Here is a 23,650-nt window from a genome sequence, read left to right as displayed (position 1 = left end):
TACAGCGTATCACATAAAAAGGCCATAAGGAAGGACTGAAATATAAAAAGGTTAGATTAAGTACTGCCACTTATAGGGTTTTTTTAAAATGTGTCTAACTGAATTAGAGGCAAATATTCAAGCCATATTTAAGTAGATACAATTTTTTCAGCGGTGTCATTGACAGCAGACTAGTGTCATGTATTTTTTGTTCCAACTGAAGCAAAGCAGTGTGTGCTCTGAGCACTGAAAAAGAAAACAAACGTACACAGCATCCTACCTTCCAACACTGTCCTTGATTACAGACTTACAACATTCAAGCTAGTCTCGTGAAATACTTAAATTTGGAAGTTTTTATTTAAAAACAGAGGTCTTGTCTGAGATGCCAAACTATAGGGAGTACGTAAAAAAAGAGATCTACTTCCTCCTACTGCTTTTTTTGACTTTTTAGTCAAACTGCAGTCGTCTTTTTTTTGTCAGCAGTCCTTTTGTAGATTATAAGCCTCACAACAGGTAGCCAGTCACAAAGATGGGACAGAACAGTGCAAAAATCACTTAACAATTAAATTTCAAAGATTAAAACTGTCCCTACTTTAACTTCATAAATACTCATTTTAATAGTTCCCTACATATGCACTCAAGCACGAAACAGTATTCAAAGTATGTAAAATTAAATAAATAAAAATGTGGTATCTAGAACTTTCTGTACCACAGAATCCAGCTTCTGAAGTGTGAAAAGCAGAGTACTCACTTAGAACTCTAATGAAAAAAAATTACTTGAAGCACAAAAAACAGACTGGATCCTTACTTAAATGAATATTTATTTTTTTAGGTACAGTGGCACTAAAGTTTCAAATGAATCACACCTCTTTCACCTAGGTTTGTTTGTTTTGGTTTTTTAAAATACTACATAAAAACTATATATTCAAGGTTCCATTTTTAAAGCATTTTTTTTTTAGCAGCACTGAAAATAATTCTCAACAGCACCTCTGAAACAAATACAGCAATTTTTCACAGAAAGACTACTACCGAAGTGACTTATTACCATCACATGATACCTACTGTTTGTAACACTAGATATGAAAATTGTGCAGGATCCATAATATATAGCTACTTCTACAAGTAAAGTAATAAGGAGAAAGAAAATCTATTCAATGAATTTCGGTGAAGAGGAGAACTTACTGCCATTCTTTCAGCTGTAAGCCATTCTTCCTCTTCAGGATTACCATGCCGATGAGTATAATATGACACACTGGATATTACTTTGTTAACTTCATTTAGTGCATTCATTTTACCATTGAAAGAAGAAATTTGTAACAACCTGTAAGAGAAATTAAATGTAAGAAGTGTGGGGAAAAAAAAAAGTCAGCAGTGGCGTATCATATTAGGAGTAGCATCTTACCTAAGTATCATTTTTAACCTAAATATTTCTAAGTTTTTTACAGTTTCTTCTTGTCCTGGAACTCTTGAAGCTAAGTTCTTTAAAGATTTGATTATCATTGACAGAGCATCGTTTTTGGCTTCATTCTTTGCTTCTTTTTTCAGTTCATCATCTGTTAAATTTTCTAAAAATTGTGGAACCATTTCTATAATTGGAAGGAAATATTTCTTCACTGTATGTAATGTTAGAAATTCGTAACATTGTCCAAATGGCCTAAAAAGAAAGAAAAAGGGCCATAATCAGTAGTTGTGTAATATTAAGATAGTAAGGAGCAATTCAAACTCAAGTCTATTTACAATCACATGAAATTCTGAAGGTAAACACAACTAGTTAAGAGATGGAGTGAGGGGAAGTGCTTCAAGAAAAGTGCTTCAAGCTTTGCGCTCACATAATATCTTATACTTAGTCCAACTTTTCCAAATATGTAAACTATTATTTTTTAAAAACTTACTTGATGAGAGCTGCAATTATCTGAACATTCAATGCTGATCCACTCATGAAGCGATCATGCAAGATCTGAAATCCATTTAACGTGCCAAACTTGTTGATAAGATCTACGAGCCAACCCTGCAATATAGTAAACAGTTATTTTCTGACATTTACAAATTACCATCTAGAAATACTTTCAAGTACCAGTTAGTAACAAAACTTGCTTTAAAAACATCCTTACACAATGCACTGTTAGAAGGTAATAGACTTGACAGTGAACTTGCCTATGTAGCTGAAATATTCAGTTTTAAGGAAATGCTTCAAAATAGGCAACAAGATCTTTCCTGTTACCATATCAAAGAACAGATGCCATATAGATGTTATTCAAAGAAATTTATCAAATATATGGGAATAAAAATGACTATACTTCAGGTTCAGCTTTGGCTGCTAAGTTACTACAGAAAGCACGACGATTCTAGTATTTTTTTCTGGTCCTGGATGTGATAATGCTGCATAAAAAAAAGCAGTAAGAACGCAAAATAACATTCTTCTAAACACGGTTAGCAATGCAAGGAAGTCCAAGGACACCAAGTTCTTTATCTTTGGTTCTTATGTATCAATAGCTAGCAGTTCTACTATAAAGGAGAAAAAGGAAGAAAGCAACAAAAATGTAATTCAGTTAGCTCCTGAAGTTGTACCAATGCCATTTGGAGCAAAATTCTGAAAAATTCAGACCCAAGAACCAAAACAATTATTAATCTGCACAGTCAGTTCAAAAAAAAACAAACCCCAAAAGCCCCACCAAACCACCCAAAAAACAAACCAAAACAAAAAACGAACAAAAAACCCCCAAACCCAAAACCACACTGACACTAGCACCCTGTGTCCAATTAAAAACATTTCTCCCATCTTTGGGAACTATAAGAAAAGGGAGAGAAAATTTCTGCTATATCACATTATCTCCTCCTCAAAATATGTTACCTACAAAATCATGTGGAGTAAGAAGGTAAATCCATCAACTGGCAAATACAAGCTAGCTAATTAACACAGTGGGAATGGCATTCCAACAGAGTTGTGCCAGCTTACCACAGAAACACATGACACAGTTTGGTTGTGGACCAAAGACTGAAAAGAGTTAGAAGGGGAAATGTATACTAAAACATGATCAGTTAAGTGTCAAAAGCAGCAGAACATCTTAGGGATATAGAGAATGAAGGCGGATCTCCCCCACCCCCCTAAAAACACTTTTCTATTGCTACTGTATAATTAGGTAACACTACATAAAAATACAGGTATGAAAATGCTCTCACACCTTTGGTGATCGTGGGTCAGGAGGACGGGCATAAAGTTCATCTTCAGCGAGCTGGACTCCTGCAGGAACTGTTTCTGAGGGACGAGTACCATTGTATAGATGGAATTTGCAGTGAGGATTTAAGGCCATGGCAAGAAGTTCAAGAAGGGGAAACCAATCTTGGGACAGCTTGGCCACACAGAGTTCCACTAGTCGATGAGTGTTGTTAATAATACATCTCTATTAAGAAAAAAATAACCACCAAGAATGTGGCAGGTGACTCTACAATGAATATGAACTATAAACTCTGAACCATTTGTACCTAACATGCAGAGTTGCATAAGAGTTTTACAATGTTGTATTTTAATTTGTGCTTCCTCCAATAGAGGTTTTAAACAAACTTTAAACTATCTGTTTTCAGCTAAAAATTACATTTAGGAAAAAGATACATATTTTTGGTTATTTGAGACATTTGTGAATCACCACTGAACTACTAACTTTTCCTTCTTTCACCCATTTCTCTCACAGATTTTAATTTGCTTATGAAGATCTTTACAGTTCCTCATTTGGCATCTGACTAGCTATCCAACAGGTAGTTTTTATACTCACGCAGCTGCTACAAACATTCAGAAGTTAGCAGGTTGCTAAAAGCTTTTACTAAAAAGGTAAGTTTTCATGTCCTAGCATGCATGTAAAAATAAGCAGGTCTCTAGACATCTGGCCAAAGACAGCCTGCTTAACAAAAGAGCTGCACTACTGAACATACAAAGTTCCACTGCCCCCAGATCATCTCTCATGTTTTATTTCCTTCCAGAAACACCAGAGGCAATAAGATGAAACAATGACAGAAGGATGACTCCCCACCCCCCCCCCCCAAGCCATGTATACAAGAATTTTCTCACTTCTCTGTTCAGGTGAATTTCAAAACTAAGATGCAGTCTCTGCAGTCTCCTCATAGTCACAAAGGCAATCTTGTTCCTCGTTTATATTACTATGCTTTTTAGAAACAAAACTTTAAAAACTCACATGAATCTCAAACTTCCAGCCACTCACTGCCTCATCTGTAAGGATTTTTGTGAAAGATATTGTTAACCCATCTCGAAAAAATCGCTGGCATGCTTCACTTTTGACATCAAGGCCTATTTTAAAATAGAAAAGGAAAAAACCAAACTATTAGATATGCAATTTCATTAGTAGTTACATGAACTTTTAAATATCGAAAGCAGTGATTTGGACTTCAAAGGTGGTGTTTAAAGTTTCAGAATTATTTTAAAAAGAAAAGTGCTGGATGAAGACAAACTTAGGTAAGCTTGAATGGACAAAAACCTGACAGATGAATGTTCTAGTAAAGCCACCTCAAGAACTGCACTCCTTTAGATAATACTTAAATTGTTTTAAAAACATGTGATCGGGTTGGCCTTTTTTTCATGCTTGTAACACTTCGAGATATAATAGCAAAAATAAGTACAATTGTTATTTTCCATTCTTCCAGTATACATGCATTTATGTTCTTTCTTATTTAGCTGCTACCAGTAAAACTCAGTGAGTGAAGAGGAGAAAGGGTGAGACCTGCTCAGCTTCCCAGACACAATTAACCTGCAAAAATAAACATGAATCCTTCTGTCTCTCACCCTCACCTGAAGTACAGTTTCTTGTAATTCTGCTGTCAGGATCCAACACACCTAGACCCCAACACTGTCATAAACCTTTGCAGCCACAATATGTCAAGTTTAAAATTAGAGTGCTCCATACTTTTCTTTTAGCTATTTTAAAGCTCTGGAGTTATTTACAAAATCACTCAGCTCCTCTTCTCCAGGACTTTGGACACACAACTTTTGTAGCTGCAACTCTAGAGCTGAGCTGGCTCCACACACCATTGCGGTGCTGTGCCAGCAAAGCCCCCACCAAACCTGGAGCCTCAGGAAGTGCAGCACAGAAACCATCCAGCAGCTTGCCAAGGGCTGGCTCAGACCCTGCAGAATTGACAGTGACCTGGAGCTAATAAGCTCTGGGGAAACCCACACTTGCCTATGGGCACAATGGATACACATGGTACTCACAGATTCTGGCAGACTTTCAGTAACTCTTAATCATCAGGAGCATGAGTGTCCTTCTACACCAAGATACTGCACTGACCCTGCTGTAACTCATTTCACTGAATTGGTTCTAGCCCACGTACCTGGCTAAGAAACTTTGGAGCATGACGACACAAATCTGCTGTCCTTGCTTTAGACAGATGGCTAAAAATAACCATTTCAAGAAAATGCAGAAGATACAGCTTCAGTAAGGAACTCAAGGGTGATCCCATAGACATGCAGATGGATTATCCAGAGAGAGATGGTCTTTAGAGAGGATGCTGGAAACAACTCCCATTATTGGGCTGCCTAGCTTTTGGATGCACGTGTGCTCATGCACACGCACACTTTTTTTTTTTTTTTTTTTGAGGCTCTAGGGCCTGCCTCTCTACTCTCTCCCACTCTGTAAGCCTTTGTAATTCATCAAAAACAAAGATTTGGGATTAAGGTTGAAGGTTTAAGTTATGCAGTGAATCTCATTTCAGTTTAAACAAGCTACAAATTCAAAAGCTGCCTTGCGTCTTGCTTGCATTTGTCACATTGGAAAGTTCTGGCAGCATGTTAAAAATTGAATGTAAACGTTAGGAGCAATAAAACCCACAACAAAGGCGGAGCAATGCAGAGTTGTTGAGGGGATTTTGAAAGAAAGAGTGGAGAATATTCTAGCCTATAAAAAACCAAAAACCTAAAACTAACAACTTTTTTTACTTTTAAATTTATAGCATTATGACATTTATTTCTGGAGCAAATCTCATTACTCAAAACGCTTCATAAGTATTCCAGAATTGTTGTAAAGATAAACATCAGTCTTGCTATTAAATGCTATTTTTCAAATAGATTTTCTTCTATTAGCAAGTAACTCTAGACTATCATTTGACAGTCTCATGGTTTGCTTAACAAAGAATAATACACTGATGCCTACACATAAAAAGATAATCTTCCATAAATAAATGCATCTGCCAGGAATAATATAAGTCACAGTCTAGACAGGATTCATACTACTCTTGTCAAATTTGCTCCTTGCACTTGAAGGTGGTAATGATGACATTTAATTCTTACAAGTACTTTCAGTTCAGTTATGTCCCTTTCAATTTCAGTTCCTGAAAAGATTTAAAGAGGATGCAAATATCACTCTTATTTTATAAACAGGGTCAGAAAGACAGCAGTTACCCCAGAGTCACTCGAGAATGCCAATGCCGATGGCCACTAGCACTGTTAGGAATAAAAGCTACTTTAGAATCCTAACCACTAGAAAATGGTGCTTGATAAAAAAATTTACTGGGCTCTTTTTAGGTTTTGTTGCTTCACAATCTAAATGAGTTACAGACTGCAATATAAAATTTATGTAGTTCAACAGCTGGTTATTTTTCAATTTCTCCTTTCAGTTCTCCCCTTTTGAAACAGAACTCCTCAGATTAAGAAAAATGCCCTTAGAGAGGTAGCAAGGTGTCCAACTTTAGATCTTACTCAGATCATGGAACACATTTTTGATCTGTTAAGAAATGTACACAACAGAATCATTTGTATTACTTCTCTATACATACACAGCTCTGAAACAGTGTCCGCCAAGTTTTGAGCTACCAAAATAGTGTCAGTTCTACCAAGTGAGCACCCTATCATATTCCTCAAGCACTGGCAGTGATTTAAAAAAGAACCATCATGTAACTTCAAGTAGCGAGGAAAAAAAAATATAGGATGTAACTGTAAAGATAACAGTTAACGAACAACTACCTCTAACAGCTTTCCTCATTTTCTCCTTAGCCAATAATCCTTGCATAAGTACACACATAGGAATTCATCTAGAGGGCAAGAGGAAGAATAATTAGATAGCAATGCAGAAGCCCTTTTCAGAATTGGACATCAAAAACTTAATAAAAACTGAAGTGCATAAAGCATATGAATAGATTTCCACTGTTTTTCACAACTTCAAGAGGAAAAAGAGAAAACTTTTTGTTTGGGAACTTTCAATTAAGTCTGACACTTTGGAAAGGTACGCTGATGTTAGGAGTAGCCAAAAATCTCATTCTGCTCTTATTACTTCATTGCATTGACAGTTTTTTGTTTTCTTTTTTTTTTTTTTTTAAAAAGATGACTTCACAGCTGGCAGTACATACATCTCCTCTCTCTCACAAATCACAAGCAGAGAATTTTTTTACTGCGCTGTTCCAACAGCCCAGACAAAAAGATGGCTGCATTTTCTTTCCGTAAGTTGGCATTTCTTTTGTCCCTGAAGAGATGCGATCACTTGAAAATTCTACACTCACCTTAGGATTCCTGCCAGACCTAGCTACATGCAAAGAAGCCAATTCCAAGTGCAACTACGGCTGAAATCAGTGTTGGCAACAACATGTCATTATCTTGTTTTGGATCACAAAGGTGCATCGTAACTTTTGTTTCTCCAGAGAGTGCTCCAGAGCAAAAAAGACTTAAGAAAACAATACAGATAACCCAGAATATCATGACCACAATCAGGTTTTTATTCTTAAAACTGCCTAAGAATAACCTTTATTGACGTGGAAGTGAAGTCATCTTGGTCCAGCTATGCAAAAGTAAAGAACAGGCACTTTGTATGTCACTATATTTGAAACACAACTAGCTGGTAAGCGTAGATACCCCAGAAAAATATTTTGATCTGACTTCTGGTATTACTCAAATACTGGGGCAACAAATACTGACCTGAATAGGAGACCAAAGCAACTTTCCAGGAGAACGGAACTTTCCAGAACACACAATGAACTTGTCAATCTGACTAGTACAATTTATCAAACACATACACAGTCCTGACATGGAACCCTCCTTCTTTTAGGCAAGTCAGATGGCAAGCAAAATGGTAGAATTATTAGTCTAAGTCACGCTGTTTAAAATTCTAACTTTTCTCTAATATTCTCAAAAGTACGTGCATGGCAAATTTGAAGAAAAAATTACGGCAAGACATTTGGAAAGCTAGGTTAATAGCCTGTTTTTTAAAAAATAGAATTCTTTTGAGTTTTAGTATCTGTTATAAAGACCAAACCCACTAGGTCTGATATCAAAGTGAATACAGAAAACAGGTAGGACAGGAATGACAAGATTTCTATTGCTGTGAGCTTATTCAACTTCCCTACACATGCTAAGGCACCTAATTTCTAACTACATTGATGGCTTTCTAAAATTACTGATCTACAAAAGTTCTGCATACCACTCTGACACAATCTTCAGGACCAAGGTTGTAAAAGAAACAAAAACTTTTAAGCCTCCACCAGGGATTCAAATGAACAAGAAAAGACTTTACACACTGGCCCAATAATCATTAACTGTCTTTTCAGCTTACCTTTTTTACTTAGGTCGATAGCAGCTTCTAGAAGAACTTCTAATTCCCCTTTCGGCAATACAGGAACAACCCATCGAGGCCTATATTCAAAAACAAAACAAACCCCCCTGTATTTCAATTGTGCTGCTTAAAAATCAAGAATCCTTGCCCTTTGTAATGCTTTTAATATAGGGTAAGAATATACATTTTTAAAGGCCCTGATAAGCACTTCATTAAAAAAAAAAAAAAACAAAAACCACCACACAAACTCTGATTTGAGCCTCTCTCTTTGCAATTCTAATTCAATAAAAAAAGTATTTCAAGAAATCCAGTGAAACAAAGATGCAAGAATCGTGATTCCACTATCAAGATATTTGCACAAATAATCTACACCCTCTGAAAAAAGTGTGAAAATACCTGTTAATCATGTCATCCAACTTTGCCAGGTCTGTGTGTGGAAATGCAGGCTCCTCATCTTCAAGCTGGGGTGGAGCATCTCCTTGGCCCTGCTCATCAGGCGGGGTAGCTGGGGAGTTCTCATTGGATGAATCAGGTGAAGAAGTCTAAAATTGGTATGGAAAATACTTTAAATACTGACTGCACTTACGTGCCACTTATTTTGGCATTTTTGCTTCACATTGTGTTTCAAAGAATCACTTGAAGTAAGTACCTGTCATCATAAAATATAATAAACCCATTTGATTTCAAATTAACAAAAAATAGAGCATAAAATGTGCTGTATGCTTTTTATCTCAACAGTTTAAAAATTAAGCTACTTTCCCACTGAGGAAAGTGGGAGGTTTTTGTAACAAACTTCTACTTTCAGCAGACCACTTATCTAGAAGGTGAAAATAAACGACTATACAGATGCTCCAGTTTTTACAAATCTTCTGCAGAAAATATGACTATTTTAGGTAGAAAGACAAACTTCAGCAACACCACAGAAGAAAACCAACATGAAAAACATTTTTTAGAAGAAGTTTGCTAAAAATGAGTAACACACTACTAAAGTTGGCTACTAACCAACCTCCAAGAACATGACTAGTTAAGCCCATTTTCATGGGCCATGCAAAACACAATGCATTTTGTAGATGCATGCTTATTTGTATATAGAAATAGTACGAACTGACAATAATAAAGATTCAAATCAGAACAGCAAGATTTAGGAGGACAAGAGAGGACCAAAACCTCAAGAACATTCTTCATATGTTGTACAGGGTCTGGTTGGCATGGAGTTAATTTTCTTCACAGCACCCTGTATGGTGTTGGGTTTTGGATTTGTAACCAAAATAGTATTGATAACACACTAGTGTTTTGTCTGTTGCTGAATAGTGCTCTTGCACAGATTCAAGGCCTTGTGTTTTTCACTTTGCCCCCCAGCAGTAAGTAGGCTGGAGGTGGGCAAGAGGCTGGGAGGGGACACAGCCAGAACAGCTGACCTGAGCTGACCAAAGAGATATTCCATACCATACAATGCCAAGCTTGACCATAAAACAGAGGGGGAGTTTTTTTCCAAGGTAGCTGTTGCCTGGGGACTAGCTGGCCATCCATCAGCTGGTGGTGAGTGACTGCATTTGCATCACTTGTTTCCCCCATTATCCCTTCACTTATTAAACTGCCTTTATCTCAACCTATAGAACTTCCCACTTTTCCTTTCCGATTCTCTCTCCCATCCCACTGAGGCGGAGAGAGTGAGCAATAGGGTGGGGGCTTACCTGGCAGCCAGGGTCAGCCCACCACACATGTTCCAAAGAACAATTCATTCTCAGGAAATAGCAACATTAAACCTTATGATATTAAACAAACATAATCTTCTAACTGAATTAAATGACAGTGTAGTTTTTCTTTTAAATGGGTTTGGCTGCACTGTTTAAAAGCATCTTTTCTGATTTTTTTTTCCCAAGCAAAAAAGAATCATCACGTTATGATGTAGTATTTGCAAGTTTTTGCTTATTTTTTGAAATCAGGATAACCTGCTTGACAGAAACGTGCCACGTTGTTTAGGGAGTCTAGTACAATGAACAGAGACCTAGATGAAGCTGGTCTTAAAGAGCTGATACCCACTCATAAGCTGTTTTATCCAAAAAGTGCTTTTGCAGAACTGAGCATAAACCGAACTCTCAGAGTGTAGTTTTACCAATCTGTGGCAGGTTAAGTCTACAGTGCGGTTCTGAGGAAGCTTCTGAAATTATTGATTGAAGGCTTCTTATCCAAAATACGTATGCTTGAAAGAACTATGCCACTGCTTGAAAAGGGAGCATCTTTTGCAATGCAGTGCTCCCTAACTGTATCTACTTTGCCAATAGCACTACCTTCATCCCTCAAAATCTTTTCGTACTTCCAGACACACACAAAAAGATACCTAACTTAACTAGACATCTCTAGGAATACACAAACTCAAATAATTCAGAAACACTATTTCTAAAGTACTAAACGCTTTATTTTTAGACAATTTGATTGTTAATATCATACCTGATTCTGCTGGAGGGGAGGCTGGGACTGTCCATCAGGAGCCTGGCCCTGGCTATCATTCCCTCCTACCGGAGAGCCACGAGTCGTGGCTGTCATACTCGACACAGGGCAGATCTTTGCAATTTTGTCTGCTTAGGTAGTTGTTGCGAGAGAAGAAATTATAGTCCACTTAGTAAAGTTGAAGTACCAGCATATGCTTGCCTTAAAAAGCTCCAACTCAAGAACATGCCATCTTGCAGAGACCATTGCATAAACTGAAAAAAAAAAAAAGACAACATGCTATATTGACACATGCCGATAAAGTAATCCATACCTGAAAAAGATCACTACAAAAACAAATACACTGCTATAAAGAATCTTTTATTTTAGACTTAGTGTTTCATTTTATTGAGTACAACTGACATCAAAGGAAGGTAACATTTGAAGTATTTAACACAATTTTAATGTTCTAAGTAAAAATTACACTGATAATTACCTCTATACCACTGAGAAACTGACATGCATCCAAAATGCAGCTGTTTACTCTGACTCTGTTGTGCTTGAATTGTTATAGTAGATTTTCAATTTGAATTCAAGGTGCTATCAAGATCTATGTAGAAATGACCTGGTTAAGAGCATAAGCAGCCAGATTTGTCATCCTTTCTAATACTCTTCTCCTGACACTGTCTTACTGCAGATGTCAGAGGGAGATTGATTCTACCTCAGCTAAGACTAATAGAGACCCTGCAGCCAAACTTCTTCTGTTAGCAAATCAGTATTTACCCAGGGCATTTGACCTGTATTCCATTCTTCCAGCACGTGCCTATGAAAGCCTGGGTCCACTGGCCTTTCAGGCCGACTACAAAGCCCACCACATCCCCACCAACTATTTTATGGATTTTATGGATTATATTAAGAAAATTCTGACATCAGATTTATTTGTTGATCCTGTAATCATGATATACCAACAGTTCAATAATCACTACGTATTTCAACTTCATTGTGTTAAATACAGAAATAAAAAGTTGCGTTAAGTTATAACAGCAATTCCACTCTATACCACAGGGCACTGTAAAACCACAGAAGACAAAAAGTAATTTTCTAGAGCAACTCAGACTTCCAAGCACCACATAAACCAACAGCAACAGTACTCAGGAAGTTCAAAAGCCAAGGAGGGTGGTAGAAAGAATTCTATGAGCTTTCAGCAAGATTCATTTGGCAGTGCTAAGTTCCTGATTCAACCAGCAAAAGCTTCAAGTTAACCAGTTAAGAGTAAGATTTCTGCTGTAACATTATGCATATTTCTAAGTGTTTTATTATGACATCTCATCTCAAATTATTTTTCAATGCTGTTATCTTTCTCCAAGACACTTTAAAATCCTTTCCTAAATCGTGCAAATTTGCAAGCCATTATATATACAATAAAAATTTTGACTGAATACACTATTCCTCCCCTGTGCAGAATCCAATATTAACAGCACCAACAAATTTAGAGTTCTCCAATATTGTCACCAAAATAATGTTCACTTCTGAACAGAACTGTGTTCTTTGGATACAAGCAATTGTAATCCATCCCCACTCTTCAGAATTCATATTCATAGGGCTTAGTAAGTCTGCTAAGTTCAGAACAGAAGCATTACCAACTCAAATTTTCTTTAGGAAGAAACTGATTTTTTTTAAATGCAATTTTTAAAATGAACTTATTTTAATTGGTGCTCTTTTTAAAAATGCCCTCCTGAGTATTTACTTGTTTTCTATTGATGTTTAGAAAGATCACTAGGTAGAAAATATTAGCAAAACTAAGTTTCCTGCCATATATACACACACACACACACACAGAGCAGTCTACTGCAGTTCAGTGCAGTCAGTTCCCCTGCACTACCTGATTGAGGCTTTTAGATACTTGCATAAACCAATGAAATCAAACTTCCACCAACTTACATTGTACTTTTCAACAGTCCTAAGCCAACTATCACCACAATAAACCTTCCTTAATCACCACCATTCTTCTGTAACAGGTCTAGTTCACAATACAGCCACACCAAAACTTGTGCTGGCACAAGGAGTGAGGTAGCAAAGAAGCAGGAAAAGGGTGAAACAGCTCCTTTCAGCAGCAATCCTGGTCTAGGTTTGCATAAACTGCAAAAAGAAGTGACCACTGGCAGCTGTGGTTCCACAATAACTTACATCAACCGCAACCTGCTTCAATCTCATCTCTTTCTTACTCTAATATTTTTGGCTGAACTATCACGAAGTTAGCCAGTTCACAGTACTAATGGAAACAACAGCAACAAAACCTCACAAAGTTACAAAGACCATGATTATTTTTCAGCTTCTTTAATTACCTGAACTAGTGTACTGCAAGGCCAGAGCATACTCGTCCCAATGCCAGCCAGACAGCCAGGACAAAACTGCAGCTCTTCTGTTAGACTTACTTACAGTAGTGTGGATTTACCCTCAGATTTTGCCTCTGTGCTTAGCTGAAGGGTCTGGCAAAGCATGCTTGTAAATTCCCTTCTGCTCAAGGTCAGTGACATAATTTAACTAGGAGATACAAGAAAACTACTAATGAAATAACCAACTTATTCAAAATCTTGTAAATTCAGAGTAAAACAAAATCTGCATAACAAAAATATACAGAATTTTGTAGATACTAGTAAATACAGAATATTTACATAAAGGACTAACATATCTTTTTCTTCCTCTTATTCAGTGACTGTTTGCTTAAGACTCTAATCACAATACTCTATGTATATTACTTAAATTACATTCCCAGAAAAGTGTATTTCAGGGCATCCAGAGAAGTTCACTTGGCTTGGACATGTGCATAAGCTAAGTCCAACTTCTTAAGTGAGTTCATCGCTTCTCCCCCCCAACTCCCCATTTGTGTGATGTCCTCAGAGATACAAAAGTAACTTCAAGTTATGCTGCACCTAAGTAGAAACACTCCATCTCCAATAAATGGTCTGATTGCTTCTTGTAGTACCTGCATACTCTAAATTGCAAGGATATCCTTGTTCAGGTATTTTCCTTCTTACAGAGTATACAAACATGTTTTTGTAAGCACAATTCATCATCCAATTTATGCATTTTAAATAGTATTAGAAGGGAGCAGTTTACCAGTCCTGTTTTCAGCCACTGATTTAACCATTTATGTTTTAGAAAAAACATCAAACTGCACGCCCACAGAGAACATGCTACTTCTTTAATCTCTCTAGAACTGATTAACCACGAAATTTCAAATTCCCATCAATTCTTTAATTCAGACTATTCAATTTGAATTTTTCAGAGTTAAAACTCACAAAGGTACAGCTTGGCTCACCTCAAGAATAGCCTTTACACCTATTTATAATTAATTTGATTATTTATAAACAAATGTAAACTGATGCAGCAACACCTTGGTTTTGAGCAGACAGCCCAACAGAAACAATTCAAACTGCCTGTATCCAGCTGGATACTCTATATTAATTTTTATATAGGTCTCATTTCTACTATATTTGATTTTGGATTCAGCACATTAAGCCATGTTAAAAAAAACCACAACTATTGCTTTCACCCAAAGCTTTGAATGGATGTTTTGATACAGTGACAAGATGGAGACAGACACCTATTAAATGACAAACTCACTACTCCATTGTTAATCTGATGTACAAGGCTATGAAGACTGAGTCAAATCCCACTGCCATTTGCTTTTGATTGCCAACTGAGCAAATTCTGATTCGTCATGCTTTTGCCATCTCCTTATGTCACGCTGGATCCACCACTAAATTATAAGTGAAGGTCAGCTTTTGCTCCACCTGACTCCTTGTAATTTTAGTAACACCAAGAAAAGACAACTATAGTTTTTTTGACTCTGCATGCTCCCCATTTAGAAGACACCACCCGCTGCAAGTAGCATTCCAACAGAGCACCAGACTGCGCAGAGGACACCGGACACTGCACTGCCCTCTGCCATGGGCCTCTGCTTCCAGGCTCAAGCATTCAGTACAGCTGCACATCTGAACCTCACCTCAGCTTCCAGCAACCAGCAACCTCACGCCTGTACGGCGGAAGAGGTTAATTTTGTTTGGGTAAGAAAAGAAATCAAGCACCTTTCCAAAAGCCAGGAAAAAAGCTTCAGGCATAGGTTCCTTGGTAAGTGCTAGATAAAAAGCAGGTATGTACGTATTACTCTGTTACAGGGTAATATGTAACAGCAAATACAAAGGATGGCATTTTAGCATATAATGATCAAGGAACATACATCATGTTCTAATACAGTTGACTTCTAGAACTGCTTTATCCAAGTTTCTCAAAGTCATCTCCTCAAAAGTAACTGAAATACCCCAATACATACAGCCTTTCTCCTAAATTAGCTACTTACAATATAAAGTCTCAGAAAAAAGCAAATGCAAGGCGACAGATGACAGCAGCAGACCTCAAAATACAATTTATTATTCATGCGCATTACCTAAGCCCTATCTAGGGACACAGACCTCTTTTTCCTTTATTTAAAGTTTTCTGGGTATATACAAGTGAGAATATATGCCACAAAAACTACTCTGCAGTGTGTAACAATGTATAGGATATATGAACAGACCAGGATACTAGTCTACTCAACATGTAATAACAGAGCTTTCTGAAAATCATACAACTATGCTAAGAAAAAACAAAATTATTTTTTCTCCAGCATTATTTATGGAATGACATTCCTATCTTAACAGGATCTCACAGAAAATGTGCTTTTTCATCATAAGTGCTGTACTGCAAAAAAGCTTAACTGCAGCAATACATATTTTAGGTTGAATAAGTATCAGATTTGTTTCATATAGGATTCTGGGAACTGCTTTCTTAAAATCCTAATAAATACTGACTCATCACAAGTGTTATGACATGATTCTAGTCTAAAAATTCTAGACTTAGGAATCTAACCTTCTACCCTATTCCTTTATTTCAATCAAAACGCCTTCTCATCTAGAAACACCTCCCCCAAAACTGTAACACTGACCTAATTCAGTAGTTACAATCTATACACACCCCTACACACTTATAACTTTCTTTTTCCTCCATGCCTCATGTCTTTCAGGAAGGAGGAAATTATTTATATAATCAGAATAGAAAAATTGTGGTCCCAGAAATTTGCTCATTAACACTGACATGCACTAAAATTGAAATGTACTCAATAATTAATGAAAAACTTGTCATGAAGCTACTATTCAGCAGAGCAAGAAGTGTTTAATTTTCAATGTTTAAAAAAATACCTGATAAGCAGCCATCAGAGAAAAGGTTATTTCAAATAGTTTATATTACAATGAATTTAGATTCCTTCTCCTAGTAAAGAAGTGAGTGTACACGGGACTTTGTCAGCTGCATCAGGCTCCAACACATGATTTCAAAGCAATAAATTTCTAAGTGATACAGTAAAAGACAGATTTTGAGTAACTATAATTGTTATGAACCAAAACTATTCTCATTGAGAAATAGGTTACTTCAAGTAACCTTTTTCATTCCTCTTTCTACATCATACACCTGAAATTAAGACATTTGACAGCATAAGTTTCTGGAACTTTGGAACATCCATGCAAAGGTAAATTCTATTCGCCCATAATATCATGCGACAAAATAAAGAGGGATGTCCTGAAACATACTTCAGTTCTTCCAGGATTTTTTTTTTTTTTCAAAACTTCAAAGTTTGGTGTTAAGACTAAGTGTAGCTAAGCTACATCTACTTCATGGTATGCAACTTCACTTTGTACAACATGCTCCTACACCTACCATTCACATGAATCTAAGCAAGCAGTAAAAGCACAGAAAGTCAACTTTCAAAAGAAAGGATCACCGCTTATTGTCAGGTCAAGGGCAAAGCAGAGGGACCACAACTCTCAACCCCATAAATATGTCTCAAAGGAGACATCTAAATGCATTCAGATCTTCAACTACCAGCTACGCAGCATTCTATGCTGAAGAGACCGCAGAGGAATGCTGCAGAAAATGCTAGTTTTAAGCAATGATGTTTCCTCCTCCTTGAGCAACAAATATGAATATTATCTGTATTACAGACTTACAGGTGTTACAGCCTGATCCTATTATCTTCTGCCCATATTTTAGAGCACTGGGGAACTTATGCGGAGGTCTGGTTGAAAAGTTAAAGTTCTGAGGAAATTCAAAGATTGAAGCCTTAATGTGAATGAGATTTGGGGAAAATGAAGGTCAACGACCTCAAAGAAATGAAAATTCCGTATTTACACCCTGTGTTAAGAGAACTAAAATACTCATATATGTGGCATAATTCCAGAACAGGAATAGAGAATTCAGTATCCGTCCCATCATTTAAAAAAAACCCAAACAACCCCAAACCCCCAACGAAACAACTAGACATAGAAGGCTTAATGATACAAAGAGCAATTTCTTTTTTTTTTCATACAGCAAAACCACATGGATTATTTAATCTCTTGGGGAAAAAAAAAAAATCAAACAAGGAACCAACCTCAAAACTAAAATTACAAAAAAAAAATCAGATCTAAGAACTTCAGTATGTACATTTGTTTCAGACAGAGTCAGATTCAATCTCATGCTGCCAAGCAACACAATGGTATGCTTTTTTCCAATTATGCTATGGTTTATTTGTGCAGGAGGCTGCCCTTCTGCAACCCAAAATATGCGTTCTTGGCAATATAGCCAATTAGGATTGAGTTGATACTGCAGGTCCAACTGCAACCTCAGTCCTTTACAGGCCCCAGCAGAACACTATAAACAAGGACAAATCATGTTTTAATGTTTACACTTAAATAACGCTTTAGATTAAAAGGAATACATACATTTGCAGTTGATTATCATCTATGGAGCAATTATTATTAAAACATGTCTACTTAGCACTATTTCAAGAAAATAATACGTCCGAAGTTTGCACCAAAGACTGATTAAATGCTCTTGGTCCCTTCTTTCTGATTATTAAATCTGTAGTTTGGTCATGGCCATATCAAATACTTCAAGCTGTTCATCCAATTCTAAAATGTATGTAATAGTTCCACCTCTCCAAGCTATACAGCAAAGTTCACTGTCCAGAACACTTTAAGAACCCTGTTTGTTACTTAAAGAATTAATCCAAATGCTAATAATTGTGAGGTGTTACACCATTAGGCCTTTTTTAAAAGATTTGATCTTCATTTTAAAAAGGGATAATTACTTTTAATGTTACTTCATATTCAACTTGCCTGCTCTGCCTTTTTGCTACGAAGTGTTATTACTGGATGCTGAAAAGTCAATGGGAAAAATCAAAATACATTCTCAGTATTAGGGGTAGCAAAAAATATAGGCTTAATTTCACTTAAGTAATGAAGGCTTTTCTCAGCAAGACATGAATTTTTACAGCAAAGCACTAGGGAATAGAGGAAATTTAAAAATTTCTGAGCATTGAAGTATCAGTGGCTTCCTACTAGTTGCTGAAGCACGCTATGAAAGGGAAAAGAAAAGCTTTGGGAATGTACAGAACGGGATGTATTACAAAGTCTGAAAGAGACAGACCAGACACCCAAGTTTACATAGTAGTACTCATCTCCGTGTTTTCTCTGCATGAGGATGCACACTATACAGCCTACAACTCTTAACAATTAATATTCTTCATAAGAGCAGACTTGTAAACTATATTTCTGTACTAGCATTGAAATTCTTCTTTTTATTAGTTATAACAGTATCTAGTAGCGGTTTAGAAATCAACTGGACAGTGATAGCAACAGGTTCAGTTTCCTAGTGGAACAAGTCTTTAAAGCTGTTTCAGGAGAACATATAGGTTTGTATACTAACGCAGGTAGAAAACAACACCTCACTTCTCTTGCACTTGTAACAAAATTTAGTTTTGGATTGACATATTGCAATATACTAACAAAACAGAATGATGTATTCCAAAATTTTTTTTCTTCATGCAATTCATTTAATACATGGTCTCCAAATTTATTCTAATTGATTATCCTTAATTTTTAGCCAGTATGTATTTCCTAGTACACACATATGATTATCATTCATAATTAATACATTGAAAACATCCTAGCAACCACCATATAAACCATTAAATGTTAAACATCTCAGCCTCTTCTGCCATGATATTAATATTTCTGCTCTGAATCTAAACACAAAAGATGCAGCAATGTCATAACAAAAAACTCAGTTTCCAATATTTATAATGTAATACATTACAACAACTTATGCTAAATATTTTAAAATCAGAAAACCCAGATAAGTTGCACTCAAAGAGTTTGATGATATGATCAAGAATCCAGAGAAATCTACAGATGTAACTTCTACTAGATCTTGAAAAACAGGATATAGTCCAAAATAGCACAGAAAGGAAGGGGGGGGGAGGAGCAGGAGGAATGGAGAGAAAAAAATCAAACTACCATCTCTGGACATAAACCCGTTTAGTGAAACTCATAGCCACTAATGCAACTTCCTACAGGCTAATAAATAAGATCAATTTAATACTTTTCTTCATCATAAAAGTGAAAGATGTGAGAGACTATTTCAGTTTCTGTATTGGATTTTTAGATGCTTGTTTGACTAAATTTACAGTAAACAAAACAGGTTTTAAAAAAAAACAACAACAAACTCCATTGACTGAAACCAGAATTATTAACATGATTTTAACAAACAGGGACAACATTCCTAGCCAAATGCTTCACGTATCAATTCTCAATCTCATACTATTCAATATTACCAATAACATCAAAAAAACTATATAATTACTAATAAATTTTGCACTTGGCACACAAACTAATGGAGTGATAAACAATGAGAACATGTCAGAGTAATCTGGATCATCTGATGAGCTTGGCACAATAAAATGTACATTAACGTAGCCAACTGTCAGGTCATTCACCTAGAAAAAAGGACATACAGAAAACTTCGTATATATTGGGAAACATGACTAGAAGCATGGTTATTCTAGAAAAGCAGCTGCATGTGAACACCACAATTGCATGTTTGTAGCAAGAATAAATCTCAGGACTGTTGTCTTTTTAACAGAAGCATATAATGTTGGTTGCAGAACTGATAAGAAACTGGTGAATTACAGCCTTTTACATCTAGAAAAAAAACCTAAGTAGCAACAAAGATACCCTCCACAACAATTAGCTGCCCCAGCGAGATGAGAGTGCAACATGCTGAATCAAGTAACTGAACCATTACAAGACTGGCCACAGAATAGAACACCAGAGACCATCCACTTCCACAGCAGCCTAGTTGTTCTGGGGTTTCCAACTGCTATTTATCTTATTCCCTTGCAGTAAGAGAATAAAGGTGTCCTTTTAAGACTGCTATTACTACTCTCTTCAACTTTTGGGCCTACCAAAGGAGAAAAAGAACTGAGAAGCCAGCAGGCAAGTACTGTATTTGTAACTGACATTTTCCTTTCAAAAAGCAGTAATTGCCAATCAAGCACATAAACAAAATTAGAAAAAGCAGTGAAGACCTGCCTTTTCCCTACAACTTTTGAGAAGAGGTACACTATTTACTACACAAAATAGTATTTCTTTTTCAATTCTGAAGCCTGAAGTTATAAATATAGTAAGATATTATTTCATGCTAAGAGCTTTTAAGCTGTAGACTTTAAGAACAGAACCAATACATCTAAAATGTGTGTTTTGCAGATCTTTGGCTAGTCATGCAAGAAAACATTTCTTGGCTGTTTGAAATAGTACACAGAGCTAAGACAACCAGCTGATACCACTACCAACTATATATAGCTATACTTTCAATTAAAAATAATGTCTGTACACCAAAACCATCTTTAAACATAACTTTTAAAGCATAAATGAAAAAGAGTAATATATTCAGTAACACTGTTCTTCATATCAAGCGAGAAGGGAGGATGCTGAATGCATTCCCAGTACACTGAATAACAGTGAAGTAGTATTTCCATCCATTGCAATTCTCCCACTGAAAGGGGTTAGGAATTTTATCTTCCAACATAGGAAGAACTAAGTACTGTGACATTATTATGGTTTTGTGTTGGAAGTTAAAGCAGACAGCAGATATAAAATATAGATAAAATACAAAACTAAATGGGGAAGAGGATCTAGGTTTAATAAGCAACCTATGAAACAAAATCAGTAATAGTAGGGTGTAAAAAAATTACTACCAGCTATGCAGATGAAAGAATATCAGTAAGGCTTCAGCATTAAAAAACAAAGCCAAAAAAGCACTTCAGCAAAAAACTCTTAAAAGGAGTTCAATCATGCCAGAGAAAGAGCAGTAAACATCATTTTTTAACCAAAGAGCTCAGCAAGAAAGTCAATTCATACAACCCAAGAAGTGTACTAGCTTCTATGTGGTAACGTTAAAACAAACAAATCAAATCTGATTTTGTTAACATATAACCTTTTACCTAACTCCGCTAATATAAGAAAATGGTGTATCACATTTATGTTTCTGTGTTGAGCAGTACCCATTTTTAAAGTACTAAAGCAAATTAAAACAAGGCCAAAAATTTGTTTGTAAAAAGCTGCCAGTCTCACTTTTGTTTTGATGAATATCATCAATACTACACTTTGCAGCAGCTTAAACCTACTTCATTTTGTTTGTGTTTGGACACTGCATCATTTCACAGCAAAGAATTTTTTTTTGCCATTTTGTTCAGGTTTGCTATAAGAAGTCTGCAATATTCACATTCAGATTGACAAAAATAAACAAATGTTGTTGCATCTACACAAATGTTTTTCCTCCAAACTGCAAACTCCAGTTTCTTAACCAATTTAGAAGCTCCTTCAATTCTACCTTTAGGAACGGATATTCCTTTCTTCTTTCACGATCAAATCCTTGGACTTCTAACATCGTAAAAGCTTTGGGGTTTGTATCTGATATTGTGAGGGTGGCAGTGAAACCATTGATAAGTATCCAGAACTTTAGTTCTGCAACTTATGCAGGAAGCTTTTATTGTTATTTTAGGTTGCATTAGATTCTATAATTTATCTCTAAATTGGGTCCTAAGGTTAAATGGAGAAGAACATGAGTTTTGTAAATTCCAAGAAGTGTCCACAAAATATCTCACTTCTTTTGGAGAGTTGGACTCAAACTCTTAATAATTGTTAAGAACCTTTATCCTCTAGCTCTGCTGACCTTTGAAACTTCCTTGGAAGTTGTGTTCTTTTGCTGCAGGGCTCACAAAGAAATCTCAGAATTTTTTAGCACAATTTTGTAGGTAGGATTGATGAAGCTAAAAACTATGAAGTATCCGCCTCCTCCTTCAATAAATAGAATAGATTATTTAAGAACAGAATTATTTTTCAGCTAGGAAGGACCTACAATGATCATCTAAGTCCAACTGCCTAAGGATTACAGGTAACTAACTGCAGACAAAAATCTAAAAGCTTAATGCAAAAGGTTTAAATCAAAACACTCCCTTTGATCTGCTATACTGGAGCAATTTAATACTATTCACAACTTCAATTCCTCCTCGGGAACAGAACGGAAAAGGAAGTAACACTTCAATGCTCCATCCTTAGAAGATCCCACTGAACCGTACAAATGTCCAAATCATCATTTCTCATGTTCAGTGGCATCCCTAGCCTTGGTTCCCCCGAGATACATAAATACATCATGGCTTCTGTTATTTCTGATGAGGTTCATACATTCTACCAGGCTACCGGTAGGTGCTGAATGGCTTTTGCTACCTTCATTCTTTCTCAAATATTTGAAGGGAAGCATAATAGCATCTTCCAGGTTCACTCCACTTGTGGCTTTAAAACATGAAATTATTTATAGTACACTGCACTTAAGGCTTTGAGAAACTCAGCGCTATAAATATTTGAAATATTGTCTAAAGCCATTCAGCCAATGAATTATGGATATTACTACAATGTTATTTCTACATTTTACTTGCACACTATTCTTTGTTAAATCATGCTTATACATCGCACCTGACATATCACCGTAGTGTGCAGTACCCAATGCCACTACCAAAATTATACTATAAAGCTTCTGTTAGAAAAGTGAAGTTTAAAGTTAGCCTGCCAAAATCAGGCTAGCCCCTTCTGACTCCCTTCATGTTTTCTACAGAGAATTCAAGGGCTTCTCTAAACTGTGTTACACATTAAAGAAAATTATTATTTAATTAACTAATTATTATTAGTAGTAGTCTATATTTCTAATATCCTGTGGCATTATCAACACATTATAGAAATCTTCCCTCAAAGTATAAAATTAACACAACTTATTGCTTAGTTAACTGCAAATAATTAAAGCATGGTACAGCATCTAAACCACATATTAAGCTGAAAGCATTTTACTTTCTTGAATCATGACAAAATTAACTTCATGAAATAACTAGGTATTCTGAAATGTTTTAAATTCAAATAATCTAAGTATTCCCGTTACTGTACTAGCTTTAATTTCCCTTCTCTTTTTTTTAAACTCTACTTTTCACATAACGTTCAATCAAAAAGGTACAAACTAAGCACAGGAATTCAAACACTACCATCATCATCATCAAGCATAATTTTAAATATCTCAGATACAGAAGAAAGTGATATCAGCATCAAAATTCACGTTTCAATAAGCTTCTTCATAACCTCTTAACAAACTTAGCCAAACTTCCAACTAGTTTTCAATGCACCAACTGCCTAACTCAGCCTGGCGATCTTTGTACAGTTCAATGCTAGCTAACTGCAAGTAAACATTTTGCCATTTCCTGTTGCCTTACAACCATTTCAGTCAGAAGATACTTG

The 23,650-nt window shown here is 36.1% G+C and overlaps 1 protein-coding gene across 2 annotated transcripts in view; it reads right to left on the bottom strand.

Moving 5' to 3' along the window:
* The window catches only part of USP9X (ubiquitin specific peptidase 9 X-linked), a 102,557-nt gene that overhangs the window by 66,534 nt on the left and 12,373 nt on the right, over positions 1–23,650 (bottom strand). For both annotated transcript variants that reach the window (XM_069784951.1, XM_069784952.1), the window contains exons 2-9: positions 10,977–11,230; positions 8,922–9,067; positions 8,526–8,605; positions 4,167–4,279; positions 3,162–3,380; positions 1,872–1,987; positions 1,382–1,633; positions 1,162–1,300 (exon numbers count right to left, since the gene is read on the bottom strand). In XM_069784951.1, coding sequence (XP_069641052.1) covers positions 1,162–1,300; positions 1,382–1,633; positions 1,872–1,987; positions 3,162–3,380; positions 4,167–4,279; positions 8,526–8,605; positions 8,922–9,067; positions 10,977–11,072 — 1,161 coding nt within the window. In that variant the 5' untranslated portion in view covers positions 11,073–11,230. The remainder of the gene's footprint in view (positions 1–1,161; positions 1,301–1,381; positions 1,634–1,871; positions 1,988–3,161; positions 3,381–4,166; positions 4,280–8,525; positions 8,606–8,921; positions 9,068–10,976; positions 11,231–23,650) is intronic.

The sequence above is a fragment of the Haliaeetus albicilla genome, chromosome 6 (assembly GCF_947461875.1).
Source record: "Haliaeetus albicilla chromosome 6, bHalAlb1.1, whole genome shotgun sequence".
In the NCBI taxonomy this organism is placed as follows: domain Eukaryota; kingdom Metazoa; phylum Chordata; class Aves; order Accipitriformes; family Accipitridae; genus Haliaeetus; species Haliaeetus albicilla.
Note: the sequence above shows the minus strand (reverse complement) of the source record. Positions and strands in the feature narration are given on the sequence as shown.